This window comes from Podarcis muralis, chromosome 16 (genome assembly GCF_964188315.1).
Source record: "Podarcis muralis chromosome 16, rPodMur119.hap1.1, whole genome shotgun sequence".
Classification (NCBI taxonomy): domain Eukaryota; kingdom Metazoa; phylum Chordata; class Lepidosauria; order Squamata; family Lacertidae; genus Podarcis; species Podarcis muralis.
The window spans coordinates 18,346,666-18,362,354 of record NC_135670.1 but is presented as its reverse complement, the minus strand read 5'-3'; the positions used below and the strand labels follow the sequence as shown (position 1 = coordinate 18,362,354).

General features: G+C 46.2%; 1 protein-coding gene and 1 long non-coding RNA gene across 2 annotated transcripts; one reads left to right on the top strand and one right to left on the bottom strand.

Moving 5' to 3' along the window:
- The first annotated feature begins 71 nt into the window (after positions 1 to 71).
- On the top strand, positions 72 to 3,330 carry LOC144325902 (uncharacterized). The gene is made up of 3 exons (XR_013391060.1): positions 72 to 254; positions 1,814 to 1,877; positions 3,213 to 3,330. It is a non-coding gene; the product is annotated as an uncharacterized LOC144325902 (long non-coding RNA).
- On the bottom strand, positions 1,539 to 15,377 carry LOC114586978 (semaphorin-4A-like). The gene is made up of 13 exons (XM_077920753.1): positions 15,266 to 15,377; positions 14,494 to 14,654; positions 11,355 to 11,417; positions 10,655 to 10,753; positions 10,292 to 10,403; positions 8,586 to 8,693; positions 8,357 to 8,496; positions 7,723 to 7,892; positions 7,038 to 7,191; positions 5,504 to 5,693; positions 3,651 to 3,766; positions 2,772 to 2,929; positions 1,539 to 2,293 (listed from the first exon to the last, which is right to left on the bottom strand). Exons 1-13 carry the CDS (start codon positions 15,351 to 15,353, stop codon positions 1,888 to 1,890), a joined length of 1,965 nt encoding a protein of 654 aa, XP_077776879.1. The 5' UTR covers positions 15,354 to 15,377; the 3' UTR covers positions 1,539 to 1,887.
- Positions 15,378 to 15,689: the final 312 nt, after the last annotated feature.

The window sequence follows — 15,689 nt, the reverse complement described above, 5'->3', positions numbered from 1 at the left end:
ACTTCCTGGCTAAGCGAGGAATCCTGGCCGGCTTCATCTTACTCCGCTTGCGCTCGCCTCGCTGCCAGTGACAAAGATGGAAGCGGCGGGACGGCGGGGCAGACGGAAGGGGGCGCACGACGAATTAAGAGCGCATGGAGGCGGAAAGGAGGAGCATGGAGTTTCGAAATACTAGAGTGGTACTTCCGGTGAAGGACACGGCGATTCTCTAGGGTTTATAGTAGTTATTTTGAATTTGCGCTTTTCAGATTCGAGTAGGTTTTCTGACATCCGGATTTTTTGGGACTTTATATGCCCCCCACTGTGAAGGCGCTGCCTTTATTTAGCCAACAAAATTGTCACAACACACCACATTTTGGGTTAAAATACTCTATAATCCACCCATCCCTGAAAATGGGTTCAGGGTTCCAATAATCTTCCTTTAAACCCAGGGCCGTTATTTTTTGTTTTTTTTGGGGGGGGGGAGGTGCCAGTACTCACCATGAAGTTGTTATAGTAAGTGCTACACTTTAAACTTTTTTTTTAAAAGGTGCTGGTATGGTGTGCTCTTGAGTACCCCCAGAATAAAAGCACTGCTTAAACCAATTTTTTAAAAGTGGAGGGCCGCATGGCCTCTGCAGCAATTTACACCATGTTGGAATCAAACAATGGTGCTACATATGGTAGAAATTGCCCAAGGGCTTTTCATGGCACAGAATGTTGATGGTCCTGGTGTTTTTGTTCTTGCTTTTAGCGTGCTTGTAAAGTGCGAGGAAGAACTCTTTAGATAGGTACAAGCCGAAGAACCATAGAACAGTGGTAGACCAGACAATCCCAGGTTTAAGCCCTGACATCTCAAGGTTGGACTGGGAATGCCCCTTGTCTGATACCCTAAGACAGCCATTGCTAGTCAGTGTTGACAATACTGAGCTAGATCCAGTGGCCCATTCTCAGTATAAAGCAGCTTGCCCTGTTTTAAAGCACACACTAAAAGACACAGAAAGACCTTCCAAACACCTCCCACCCACCCAATTCTGTTTTTAAAATAATTTTCAGTAGGCAAAGCATGGAGCTATAGTACCTCTCCCACCTACCAAATATCTCAAGCCCATAATAGAAGGACCCAAGATCACCTGAGCCATAATGCAGCACAGGCTCTGTCAAAAAGGAAAACTGGGATCCACCTCCACTGTAATAATGCATGGGGTCCATGTTTAAGGAACCTTGCAGAGAAGTGATCATACCCCATTGGTCAGGCCTGTCAGTATCCCATTCTGCCACTCTCAACATCTTCCTGGTGTAAATAGGTTGGGCTGCTCCTTCTACATGGGAAATCTACCTTAAGATCTGCCTCCCTCGAATCAGGCCCATTCTTCTGTAGCCTTCCTTTCTCTGGCAGTCTTCTGGGATGAATTACATCTTGGCTGTTGCATCTCAGTGTGAAAACATTGAGCAAGGCCAAATAAACAGCCCTGACCCAACTACCACACCCAACACTGGCCTTCACTCCAAACTGGACAGCTCTGTAGATCAGAGATGGGCAAGGGGAGTCTGTCTTCTAAATTTTGGTAAGCATTTCTTACCAAAGAGAGAGACTTATGGATTTGGCTATGAGTATGGGGACCCTTCCCAGGATCCTGTCTATGGAGGTAGGGATGGGAACCTGAAAGCGTAGGAAGGATTTGGCCAGTTGTGTGGTGCTAGGTCCTGCATTTACATGGCATTGTACAGACAGAACTAGGTGGGAAAGAAATGCAACCAGAGGTAACACCCTGTTTTCTGGTGGCATTTTGTAATAGCATCACAGTTGTGACAATACTTTTGTTCTTGCTAGGTTGCCTGTGTGAGCTGGTGAGATCGCGAAAGATTGTTCCCTGCAACAGCTGGTGAGGAATCAGGTAGGCCAGGCTAGATCTCCTCCGCTGCCACGGCTCCTCTGGAGTCATCCTTGTTTAGCAGGCCCAAGTCTAAGCAGTTTTTGTCAGCCCTTTTAGCCTGAACAGAGCACGTAGACATAGTAGGTGTTGGAGCTGTCAGCAGTTTTCTGGCAAGGTCCACTTGCAGAATGCTCTGGCTGCCATTGAACAGGGCTTTCTCTTGCTTGGGTGTTTTCTTGGCTTGGAGGGGGCTCCTGCACCCCTGTACTTTGCTTTTCACTTTCACTGTGTCTGGGTAGCAGAAGAAAACCACGGCCACTACGGCAATCAAGGTGATTGGCCTTGAGGAGGCTCTGCTCTTCCCACTGCTGCGCATGCACGAAAGGCCTGAGTTTCCGGCCTCAACATCTTGCTTAAAGTTACTCTTTCCTGCCATGCTGGAAAATAGTAAGAAGCAGGGATAGAGTAATCTGTCTTTGGGTCTTTCCAATCTTAGGGTCCATATGAAAATTAATATGGCTCCAAGTGCATTTTGCCTAACATTAAAATGTTTTTATGCAATTGTCTGAAACATGTGCATTTTTGCAAAAATGACCCTACTTATTATTACTATTATTATTTATTGAATTTATATCATGCCCTATACCCAGAGGTCTCAGGGCAGTACTTTAAGGCATTGCATTATTTCCACTGATATAAGCATTTTTGTGCAGTTTGAAAAACTGCAAAATCTGGAGAAGTGTGCATTTTGAAAGATGGCTTTCAACTTACATTGTGAACTGACGTGCACATAAGGTAGGTTTGCATTAAAATGTGAAACAAACCAACCAACCCCCCCCCCCATCCTACTAATATATTCACCCTTTCATCTGCTATGTGCTTTCACAGACTTGTCTCTAGCCTGCAAATACCCACCTTTTGTATTTGTTATTCCAGTTATCACTGCATTTCCTTCCATCCCAGGCACAGTAAGGATCTCGTGCTAAAATGCAGTCAGGACAGGTTTTGTGAATGCCGCAGTTGGCCAATGGGACTTGTACAATTCCTTTGGAATACCCCACATAAAGGATCCCCTAAGAATGCACAAACAGAAATATTTTGTTACTACAGTATTAGGAGGGCAGGAGAAAGGAAGACCTTCCTTACATTGTGTATAATTAACTTGTAGGACTTATTGCCATAAGGTGCAGCGATGGGCCCTGGCCTTAAAAACTATCTAAAATATAGTTAAATAAAAATGCCAGTGCCTCATTCACCCCAAATAATAGCCACGGATTGAGAGTTGTGCTTGTGATAATTTGATTGCCTGCAAAGTTTCTTTATTTTCTGGTTTTATATTTAATTGTGGCTCTCCAGGGTTTCACTCTTTTTCCAGTTGAGGATTGAACCTGGGACCTTCTACACATGAAGCATCTGCTCGACTACTGAGCTGTGGCCCTTCTCCTTAAAATAAAGTACGGTTCTAGTTCATGTGGTCTTGAATAAGGAACAAGTTTAAGTAAGAAACTGCCTTATCCCACATCAAACTACGGGGTTCATCTAGCTCCTTGTTGCTTAGCAGCTTTCCAGGGTTTCAGACAGGAAACGTTCTTGAGACAGCCTCTAAACTAAGGTAAGGTTACCAGATTTTTTTCAATGAATCCGGGGACACTCTTCAACTTCAACGGATTCTATATGGGGGCTGATTTGTAAATCCGGGGGCCGTCCCCGGGAAACGGGGATGTCTGGTCACCTTAAGCTAAGGCCCTTTTACAAGCTTGCAGCTCCTGTTCTTATCCAACAGAGTCTGCCCACCTTTTCAGGAGAGAGCAGCAGGTTCTGGACTGCCTCTGGCTTCTCAAACAGCTGGATCTCCTCAATGATGTGAGCATCGCTGCCGACGACCACCACTTTGTGAATGGCTCCCTGGTCTGTGGAAAACCAAGCAAAGATATGGAGTCTGAAATTTGATATGGTAGTAGCAGAACAGTTTGTTGAAACCCGGGCCTGTCACTATCAGGTGGGTGGGAGCTGACGTTTCTCCCTCTTGTGCAGTCCATCCTCACTTAAGAACCCAAGAAGAGCCTACTTGATTGGGCTAATGGCCCATCTAGTCCAGCATCCTCTTCTCACAGTGACCAACCAGATGCCTGTGGGAAATTGGCAGGCAGGATCTGAGCACAAAAGCCCTCTTCCCCTTGTGGTTTCCAGCAATGGAAATTCAGAAGCATTGCTGCTTCCAACTGCGGAGGCAGAGCAGGGCCATCGTGGCTAGATTGATAGCATCCTCCTCCACAAATTTGTCTAATCCTTTTGTAAAGCCATCCAAGCTGGCGGCCTCCCGTGTCTCCTGCAGGTGCAAGTGCCATAGTTTAAATGTGCACTTCCACTTTCAGAGCCACAACCCTTTAATGGACTGGCTGACCAAGGCTGGATCTACACTGACCTGTTTAACATTATTAAAATGGTACAGTCGTACCTTGGATCCTGAACGCCCTGGAACTTGGATGTTTTGGCTCCTGAACGCCGCAAACCTGGAAGTGATTGTTCTGGTTTGCATACTTTTTTTTGGAACCTGAACATCCGACGTGGGTTCCATGGGTTAGAATTGACCTCAGGGACTTCCTGCAGCCAATGAGAAGTCACGATTTGGTTTTCTAATGTTTTGGAAGTTGAACGGACTTCCGGAATGGATTCCGTACAACTTCCAGGGTACGACTGTTTTAGACATATCATTTGTTTCTTTCGTCAAACCACAGTCTCCCTACTCCCGGTTGCTCTGCAGTGCCCTCTGGTATCACATTTTAATAACACATTATGAACATTAAAAGTATAGTCGTACCTTGGTTGTTGAACTTAACCCGTTCTGGGAGTCCATTTGACTCCCGAAACGGTTTGAAAACCAAGGCGTGGCTTCTGATTGGCTGCAGGAGCTTCCTGCACTAAATCAGAAGCCATGGAAGCTACATCGGACGTTCAGTTTGTGGCGTTCGGGAACCAAAACATCCGAGTACCAAAGTGTTCAACAACCAAGGTACGACTGTAGGACATCATGTGTCCATATAGTTATCAGAGCCATTCATTAACCCTTCGTTAACATTAAAAACCATGAGTGTAGATCTGCTCCAGGTAAGTCCTAGGAGGAAAAGTGAATACTTTTCCTAGAGCTCCCCATCCTAACTCCAAGGGTAAATCAGCTGCTAAGCAGAGAGAACTAAGAGAGGTGAGGAAAGAGCTCTACAATCCCAGCAAGCAGCTTTCTTGGCCTCTCCTGGGAGAACCATTAGCATTATCTAACCATTATCTGGCTACTTTTGGTGCAATGAATTTGACACACAGGCCGCTTCTGAGACTTGCACTTTTCAAAATCAAAAGATTCACGATTGAGTCAGTCTTGCTTGCTCATTATCTGGCTAAACCAGGCTTCCTCAGACTCAGCCCTCCAGATGTTTTGAGACTACAATTACCATCATCCCTGACCACTGGTCCTGCTAGCTAGGGATCATGGGAGTTGTAGGCCAAAAACATCTGGAGGGCCAAGGTTGAGGAAGCATGGGTTAAATGTTGCAACCTGTGTTGTAAGCCCTTGCTGGGTCAAAGGAATAAGGAAGTTACAGAGCAAATGTCTTAATCTCGACCTCCAGGGCAGGGGAAAAAACCATCCATACCTGTCCCAAGAAACAGTATGGTGTAGGGAATTCCCAAGATGTTCTCAGTTTGGTGTACTGTAATCCGGGTGTATTTCACATTGAGCTTCACAAACACGGGCTGGTTATAGAGTGGCTGAATCGTCTGATCCATCGTATAATGTTCTTTCATGAAAACGAGGGTTTTGTCCGATGGTGGGCTGACAGAACACTGAAGGGGGAACAGAAAAGGAGGCCCATTGGATCAGGCTGAGACCCATCTAGTCTAGCATCCTGCTCTCACAGGGGTCAACATGCTCCTATGGGAAGCCTTCAAGGAGGACCTCTGTTCCCCTATTCACCCAAGGCATGAAGATGTGACTAACACACTTAATTAGGAGTCCTCCATACTGTTCTCTTCCAGTTTTTATCCGTGACTTAAGCCCGTTCTGGTAAATATTCAGAGTCTTGCACAGCACAGGGTGAGTGTGATGTTGAGCGTGAGGAGCTAGTTAAGTAGGGTGTGTTTTGTAGCTGTCTCATCCATCTGAGAAGCGCCATTTTAATTTTGGCTCCACGTTTTGTAAAGACACACAGCCTCCCTGGAGGAGAAACTGAACTGTTTGTGGGACAACGGTTCATTTCAGGAGCTAAGGACACACTAATTTCAAGGGAGATCTACAAAGGGTTCCAGAACCCCTTAGACCTTTCTAATAATTTTCTACAGCCTAAGTGGGATCCCCTACACCAGGGATAGTCAACCTTTTTATACCTACCGCCCACTAATGCATCTTTCTTGATGGTAAAATTTCCTTACCGCCCACCAGTGCTCGATGGAAGGAGGATTCAGCTTGTGCCATAGAACCTCCTACTGCCCACCTAGAATCCTAGTGGGCATTAGGGATAAGTTGACAATCCCTGCCCTACACAGTCTTGGTTAAGGGTCATAACTGGATAATCCTCTCACTTGTGGAGCAGCTGGCAGAACAGAACTACAGGAAACACTGGAGATGCTAATCTTCTGGCAGGACAGCCTAAGGACATAGGTTTGCTTTGACTTGATGGCAAACTATACACAGCATCCCTGAGAATCCGCATTCCCTGATTCCAGCAGGCATGTGCAATCCCTTCTCAACAGCTTATTTCCATCAGTGCAAAAGGACACAAATTAACAGAAGGAACTGACAGCCAAAGCAATTACACAGGAACTTGCAAAAACATTCAGAAATAATTTGAATTTGATTCCACTTCAGAAAGACGACAACTTCAAAAGCTGGGGTTAAATTAGAAGGAAGAATCATTTATCAGTATCAGAGGGGCCCCTGGCATGCATTGGACATGCGTGATGCACCATCTAGAGGCTGCTGAGGGCTCTGAAGGAGCCAGCCACTGATGCTGTGACGCACGACACTCGATCCGTCACACCCACATACCAACCCCATTCCAACAAATATTCAAGGGGCTGAAGACAACTTGGCCCCCTAGAGTTGGGGGTGCCTGCTCAGTATCCTCACCAGAAGCAGTATTCAGCTGGGCATTGCACACTTCCAAGCAGAGGGCTAAAAGCGGTACTTACCGAGCCAGGGGGAGGATCCATGGCCTCCCCTTCATAGGGCAGCCATCGGGAGCAGTTCTGGTGTAACTCTTTATATCTCCCATTATCAAAGACTTTGTTGATAGCATTAAGGTCGAAGGCGCAGACTGCCGAGCTCCAGAAACCTCCCACCTGCCTGCAAAGAGATGTACAAACCAGCCGCACCACTAGAAGGAAAAGGCACTCTGCATATGCTTGGAGTCAATTTACTTCACCAGTATTTAGCACATTGTGGGACCCAAAACAAATTCCACGGTAGGGATGGATAAATTTGCATATTTCGATTTCTCACTTTTCCAATTTTAAGTTCAGCTTGTCACATTTCTACATCGGTTTGTGAATCTTTTCTCAAATAAGTCCACAGAAACATGGTCAGCGTTGAGTGCTTATTTCCCCTAAGAGACACATGTTTGCAAGAAGTTTTGCTTCATATTTTTCATTGTGTATGTTGCTTTTCTCATCATATGCATTTTTGCATGCGAACAGCTTCACAACACTGCAAATTTCCTAGGGTACTTGTGTTTCAGTTCATTTATTGTTTGGAAATATGCAAAACTAGGTAGGGACCCATTAAAAAAAGGGAACTGAATCAAATCCTACCCCCCGTTGTGCTGAGTGGCTAATATTCTTTCCCTGCTCCGGCTACTAAGGATTCTCACAGCCTTACCATTGAGGAACGAAGACCCCATAGAAAAATGCACCGCCTCCTGGGTGTGGAACAGCAAACACGTGTTGAATGACAGTATAAGGAAACTGCCCTTTAAGGGCACAGGAAAGATGCGCTTTCAGAAAGGTGGTCCATTTCTTCTGCAGCAACGTTTTTCCTCCGACATCATTCTGTAGAGGATGGGAAAGCAAACATCACTGACCAATCAGATTGGTAGGCATAGTCCTTTTAAGGAGCAGCCCCAGGCATTCTCTCTTTTGAGATAATCAAATTGCTGCTTTTCTTTGTTCATCCTATTAATTTTACGGTTTGCTTTGTTGCTTACTGTTTCATCATGCGGTGTTGTACATTTCCGTCTTGAGTTTAGCAAGCTTGTAAGCTGCCTTGGAGGATTTTATAAAAGGGAAGCTGAGCTACGATGAAGACTGGTCGTGTTCGGCATCAACTCAGTGTCACAGAATCAGAAAATTGTAGAGTTGGAAGGGACCCCAAGGGTCATCTAGTCCAACCCCCTGCAATGTGGGAACCTCAGCTAAAGCATCCAGGACAGAAGACCATCCAACCTCTGCACATGCTCACAGCACTGAAAAGAAGTTCCTGCTCAAAAGCTTCCTTGATTTTGGAGGCAGCTCACCTTGCAGATGCGAGCAACCCTGGAGACAATCACATTCTCAAAGAAGTTATACTCCTTAGCTGTTTCCCAAAAGAAAAAATAGACTTTGTCATCATTTGGGGGGGCTTGGGTGTTGAAGGAGCCCACGAATGTTGCATCACCTGGGGAGGGGAGGGGAACAAAATCGCAAGATGTGAGATCTGATTTAGTTTCTAAGGCCCTTCCCCTCCCCCTCAGCATCTGCCCTTACCAGTCATCCAGTGCTCATTCTTCAAAACTGAACTACTGCCCAGGGTTCGAGTGATGACGGGCTCATTCCCTGGAACATTTTCCTGGGTGGCAGTGTAAAGTTCGCCATCTGCAGGGTAAAGGCAGGAGAGGAGGTGACTCCTCCTTCCCCTTCAGCCCGTTTTCTCAAGCGCTTGTAATTCACTGCCCACAGGGCCAGTTCAATATGTTTTTGCACCTGAGGCGAACTGCAAAATGGTGCACGCTCACCACCAGGAAAGAAGAAGGTGAGTGAAGATGTCCATCAGGAACAAAGGTAGGGAGAATCAAATTACCTGATAGTTGAGCCGGGAATCAAAGGCCGTCTCAGTGCAAGGGAAGTGGCCCGCTCTGAATCGTGCCAGGTGGGCGTGGGCGCATAGCCCAGGCAACTCCAGCGGGCAGCCCCCATCAGCAGCACCACCTATTCACCAAGAGGCTGCTGTAGAGGTGGCATGGGAGGGGAGGGCTGCTACAGAGGTGGCAGATCTGGCCTCCAAGGAGCACATTGCTGCTGCAGCTGGCAATACATTCCTTGCTGTTCCTGTGGATGCTGCTGCTTGAGGCGGTTGCCTCATCTTGCCTCGTGGGTGGGCCGGCCCTGACTGCCCCTAATTTTGCCTTGTACATACCTTGCTAAATATCTTGTAAGTCAGTGTGCTTTCCTAAGCTTGCTCATGTCCCTCCCCAGGACCTCTACAAGTTATATCTCAGAGTGGGCGGCTTGTCCCCCAGGGAAAGGTGGCCGCGTGAATCTATGCACAGTTCATCAAACTGCTTCACACATTGCAGTGCCTGGGGTATATTTTAATCACACTGCAGGGTGACATGTTGTCCATCTTTCAACAAGAGGAAATACAGGCAGGGGACAGGCTGTCATCCTCCCTAGATGGATGTTCTCCGAATGATTTGGACTATAATTCTCATCAACCCCAGCCAGCACAGCTGATGGGAGTTGCAGTTCAAATCATCTAGAAAGGAGCACAACCTTTGACAAGGAATTAAAGGGGCCTGCCCTTTTGGGCGCCTCACGCAAGAAAAGTGCTTTTAAAGGGGGAAATCACGCCATGAAATCATGTGAGATCATGGCGTCAAAATGGCTGCCATTCTCTCACGAGGAGAAAAAAAGAGAGAAGGTGGCATCTGGGAAGATCGTGTCCCGGATTTTGCTGTTGAGTTGTTGGCGGGTATGGCATGAGAACTGGGGATGTTATAACAGACCTTTGTCTTCCTCTATGGAATGCAAAAGCGGGCAATAGGTAAAGGACCCCTGACAGTTAAGACCAGTCGCAAATGACTCTGGGGTTGCGGCACTCATCTTGCTCTATAGGCTGAGGGAGCCGGCATTTGTAGACAGCTTCCAGGTCATGTGGCCAGCATGACTAAGCCACTTCTGGCGAAACCAGAGCAGCGCACGGAAACGCCGTTTACCTTCCCGCCGGAGCGGTACCTATTTATCTACTTTCATTTTGATGTGCTTTCAAACTGATAGGTTGGCAGGAGCTGGGACCGAGCAATGGGAGCTCACCCCATCGCGGGGATTCGATCAGCAAGCCCTAGGCTCAGTGGTTTAGACCACAGTGCCACCTGCGTCCCTATGCTTTCTATGGAATGCAAAAGCGGGCAATAGGGTGGTGCAAACTTTCGACATCCAAGGAAGTGGAACCCCTCCCCTTCCAGGTGGCTCACCAACGAGGATTGCGGTGCTCCCATGGTGAGGGCTATAGGGGGAGACACCCTTCCCTTGCAGGAGGAGGGGCTTGCCTTCTGCATCTTTCACCAGACTGAATGTTGTTAGATCCTAGCAAGGCAAGGGAAGGAAAAGGAGAAAGGTCAAAAGAAGCAAAATTGATGGGAAGCTGTCCTTCAGAAACCAAGCATCCCCATGGAGCTGTTTATAGTCGAAAGGAAGCACAGATTGTGGGCGCCTGTTGATTCTCAGCAGGAATGTTGTCCCGTAGAACAGGGCCAGCCACACTGAAAGCCCAGCTTCAAGTTGCTGGCCTTATAAAGGGACCCCCCCCCCTCTTCCTCTCTCCCCTAAGAACTCACAACGTAAGCGCAGGTGGGACTGAAAGCATACGTCCCGCAGGTGTAAAGGTGTGTGTCGTTCAGTTGCACTAGGACACGGATGAAATTGAAACATTCCCTCTGTGGAGATGAAGGTGAGAAAATCAGGATTGAACTTCCAGTTACATTTGCATCCCAAAGAAGGTTTCCACTGGGTGGTTGTTAAATAGCAACCAAGAATGCATGAAACCCCGCCCCTTTCCTGCATGCAAGCACATAATATTAATAGTTCTTGAAGGGGTTAAAGGATAACAGAGTATTTATTTAGTCAAAATAAGCAGTGGTGCCACTAGATAATTCTGCAGTCTGGTCATAATGGTGTTTTGTTAGAACTGCCAAAACACCTAATGGTGTTTTGTTAGAACCAACCTTTCAATTGGCAAGCCCAAGCGGTGGTTTAACCCACAGCGCCACCCGCGTCCCTGTGCATAAGATAGTTCAGGATATACTGGTATTATTTCTCAGCAATTTGAAAGAGGATCGCCTGTGGTTCTTATGCTGTCTGTGTTCACGCAGCTGAGTTTCTATCTCCACCCCACCCACCTCCCACCCACAGGTCAGGTAGCAGCTTCGGAGTGGAGGTGGGCATTCAAACCAGCAAAAGGAAAGAGGGAAATGCACACAGATGCACACCACATTCCCAAACTGGGAGGCAGCACTTCCTCTATCCCCAATGCATTACCTCTTTGTTTTCCACCTTCAAGGCACAGTTATCCTTTTTATCAGCCGTGGGACTCCACTGTATCTATCACAGGAAAAGCAGGGGGAAAGGCATTTTAGAGGAGGAGAAACAAAAGAAGAGGGAAATAGTCAGATTGCAAATGTTCAGCCTTACTGGGATTCATCTGCAGTTATTTTGCAAATAGGAAGATGAAAGTCAAGACTAAATTTCTGTTTTCTTAATATAGTTTTTTTTTTTAAAAAAAAATTTATTAACAGACCCATCTTTCAAGTTCCGAAAGGGGTCCAATCCTCTTATTGCTACTGCTTTAAAAGTCCACAAATCTCTCCAAATAATGTTCAAAATTCTGTCCAATCCTTTCTTGCTGTTTTCCACATCTCTTAGTTGTTTTCATATATTTTTCCTCTCTCTTTGTCTTTGTGGCCTCTGATTGTCTCCATAAACAGGTTCAAACAAATTTGTATTCCTGTGTGGGTTTTTCCGTTCGTCCAAGAGTCGTATTTCAGACAGCCGCCGTATTTCATCACTTGCATAAAGAAAAGCATTCTTGCTGTCTACTTATTCACTTTTCGCAGGTCTGTCCCTCTTTCTCGGTCCTCGATGAGGTTCTACCAGGCATCCAGTATGAAAACAAAGCTTCCTCCCGATAAATCTTTCGACAAGACCCGTCAAAATGGCGACTCCCTTTTTGTTGCTGCGCCATCAAAAGCCCTTGTTCTTTTTCTTGATCTCACATGTCAAGCTTTTGGTAGTAAATTATTTCCACACAGTTTTTAATCATCCTGCTTAGGTCGGTTATGCAGCGGTTCTTTTTGAGAAGGGGTTATTGATTATTGATTGATTAATCAGGGACGCGGGTGGCGCTGTGGTTAAAACCTCAGTGCCTAGGACGGCGGTAAGGTCGGCGGTTCGAATCCCCGCGGCGGGGTGAGCTCCTGTCGTTCGGTCCCAGCTCCTGCCCACCTAGCAGTTCGAAAGCACCCCTAAGTGCAAGTAGATAAATAGGTACCGCTTTATAGCGGGAAGGTAAACGGCGTTTCCGTGTGCGGCACGGGTGCTGGCTCACCAGTGCAGCTTCGTCATGCTGGCCACGTGACCTGGAAGTGTCCTCGGACGGCGCCGGCTCCCGGCCTCTTGAGTGAGATGAGTGCACGACCCTAGAGTCGGTCACGACTGGCCTGTACGGGCAGGGGTACCTTTACCTTATTGATTAATCACATAGAAGAAAAGAAAAAAAGTTTCCCCCCCATCCAGTCCCGCTCCGGCATACTGAACCTGATGTAATTTCTTCATGTTGTATTCCGTTAAATCCAAACCTGTTGCTCTCGTTTCACAGAGGTCACTTCAGTTAGCAGTTTTCACTCCCGTTCTTCACTTGAAATATGTGCATTTGCTTCATTTCCAATTAAATATCTCAAGCTTATGCAAACCAGTGCGCGATCAGAGACAGCATCCGGGAGAGCCGGACTCCACCCGAGGGCTTTATGCCTAGTGCCCTCATCCCCTTCTTTCGAATCTGGGGGTGAATTATGGGCACAGCAGGCAAGGCAGTCTCCCTTGGGGGGCAAGGGAGGCTGCATACTCCCATCACAGCCTCTTAATTACCTCGTGTGGGTCGGAGAGATGTTATTGTCGGCCATCTTCCAATGCGCCCCCTGGTGGCCCCCTGTTTTTGTAATATAGTTTTAACGGTTTTGTGTTATATTTTTATAATTTGCTCAAGAGATTTTCAAATATCCAGTAATTTAGAAATGCATTGAATAAGCAAATAAATAAGCAAGACCCCCCACTGTTTACAGTCTCTAAACTCTGGTCCTTGATAAAGCACTGACTTGCTTGAGACAAAATGCCAAATCATGGTTATGGAGCCATGTGACTGAGCCGTCTGCTTCTTGCAGGATATAGGGATGGAATTATTCATCCATTTTGGTTTCTCCTAGTTTCTCATTTTGAACCTGAAGTTCAACTCTCCACATTTCTGCATCAGTTTGTGCTTTTCTTTCTGAAGGTTTTTTTTTACTCAATATTTACATTTTTGCATGTTTTAAGTAACGTAAATTTTTGTGCACGATTTCCTTGATACACACTTTCTTTGAAGTTTGGATGGAGAACGGCACCGCAAAATTCTGAGAAGTGCAGGTTTTGAAGGAAAGCTGTGTTCCAGCTTGGGGAAGTGCAGATTAGGTGGGTTCACGTTAAATTGTAAACTTTAATTGCTTCCCTGTCGCTGCTGTGCTGCCCCCTCTTCTCCCCTCTTGCTTTCTGCTAATGGGGCCATGCAAGGAAATAAATACAAATTAACTATTAAAGAGGTTACAAAGCAAAAATAAACCCTTTACCATAAAAAGACAGTTAAGAAAGGCTAACAGTGTAAAGACACCTTTCAGGATTTGGGTAAAGTCCAAAAGTTAGCTGGCCACACCCAGTTCCAACCATTAGAGTAAACTGTATTGAGGCATCTGTGGATGTTGCATCGCACAAACCTTTATCAGGGGCCATTAGACCCAGGCCAGAGGCCAGCTTTTCTACCCAAAAGGGAGAGTGGATTTCCTTCAGCCAATGAGGGCTTATTTTCTCAGCACTAGAGGATGCCCATGGTGGAAGACCTTGCAGCTACTAAATGGATTTCTGCACAATCTCTTGTGACCTTGATGTAATCCTGCAACAGACATGCCACACAGGTGGCAAGTTGGGTTAATTAAACAAAACCTCCCCCCGCCCCCCAAGAAGGCTGCACCCAGAATCCTAAGTAAAAAGCCATTAAAACGAACCAAAGACATGATGATTTATTTACCTACATTGAATCAGGACTTTAACCAACATTAAGCTGCTGCTTACCCTTCAAACCTGGTGCAAGCCATAGTTTCCTGATTGGGGTGTCTAATGGTAAACCGTGGTTTGATAAAACTAGGAAGTAATGCGGTCTGGGGGCAGGGAGGGCTGAAACATGATGAACACCAATGCACACATAGAAACATTTTTTAAAGGGTCCTCAGTATCTCCCACAAAACAGGGAGCAGGGTTGAAAGGGTTGTCATCTTGAATAATGTGGATGAGCACCCTCATCAGAACACCACTCCAGACCTTTCCTCTCACTTTCTCCAGCACTTCATATCCTGAAACCCCATTTCCCACTCACCTCATGCTTCACCCTGACAGTTGTATCCGTGCGAATGTCAAGGGCGAGGATAGTATCTCTGGCACCCACATAGAGAGTTTTCTTGTTTTTGCTCAGTAGGAAAGTGTCCCAATTCTGAACCTCTTTTTGCATGAATGGGAAGATCTTTCGTCTAGGGTCCCCTGAGGATAAAAAAAGAGAGTAAGGCTAGGTACATTTTCAGCAAGCGTTTGGTAGCCACTCCTGGTTTCCAGTGCTCAGTGATGCTCAGCTTTTTCGCTTCCTGCTCAGAGGAAAAGTCAGTGTGTCCCTTTTGTACCATGACCAGTGAGGGTGTATTACAGGGTGGATCATTGGGTGGTGTGTGTGAATATGTAGCAACTCTGTCCCCAACATGGGCCCAGTGTGCCCAGCATAGCGCATAGTCTGGTGCCATTTTGAAAGGGACATTCTCACATGCACAATGGTGGGTGCAGACGGCATATGCATACAGTGCAAATACTCAACAGTCTCAAGTTTCTAGTCCTGTGCACGTGCTAAGAATCCACAGATGACAAACATCAGGAGCAGATGGATGTGATCCTGCTCTCCCACCCAGATGTTCATGATCCACCAATTCTGAATGTTTGCACAGGACTAGATGAGGTATAATAGTTTATTCCTACCAATGAATACACTCACAGCCCACTGTTAACCTTTCCCATCCCAAATCTTGCTCATCTCCTTTGAGGCACCCTTTCAACTTCTCCCCTAGTGCACAGATATTGACTCTGTCTTCCTTTGAGTTACTCACTTAACGAGGTGGTTTGCTTTGGCATCAGCTCTGTGGCCAGAGTGTTGGCAAACGTCAGGAGGCAAATGAAGAAGTGTTTGGAGTTCATGGTTGGTTATCAGCAGATCGTAGCTGTCAAGAAATGCAGAAGAAAGAAAAGAAAGGAAGGGAAGGGAAGGGAAGGAAGGAAGGAGAAAGAAAGAAAGAAAGAAAGAAAGAAAGAAAGAAAGAAAGAAAGTCATCACTAAAAAGTTAACAACATATTATACCCTTGGCTACACCTTTGTTATATGAGGCTTAGTGCCCTCTGTGACTAGATGTCCTTTTCGCCAGCTTTGTCTGGTACAGTGGAACCTCGGTTTTCGAACGTGATCCGCTCCGAAATGTTCAGAAACCGAAAACTGAAAGCGGAAGCCTCAATACAATAGGGAAACTCAAAATGGAA

Bases quoted from the DNA above. Each gene is read 5' to 3' on its own strand.
- LOC114586978 (XM_077920753.1), bottom strand. From the start codon at position 15,353: ATGAACTCCAAACACTTCTTCATTTGCCTCCTGACGTTTGCCAACACT. The intron at 5,694-7,037 runs GTAAGTACCGCT...TTCCCCCTTCAG, and splicing joins TGGATCCTCCCCCTGGCTCG to TGTTCTGTCAGCCCACCATC. The intron at 2,930-3,650 runs GTGGGCAGACTC...GTGCATTCTTAG, and splicing joins TGCTGCTCTCTCCTGAAAAG to GGGATCCTTTATGTGGGGTA.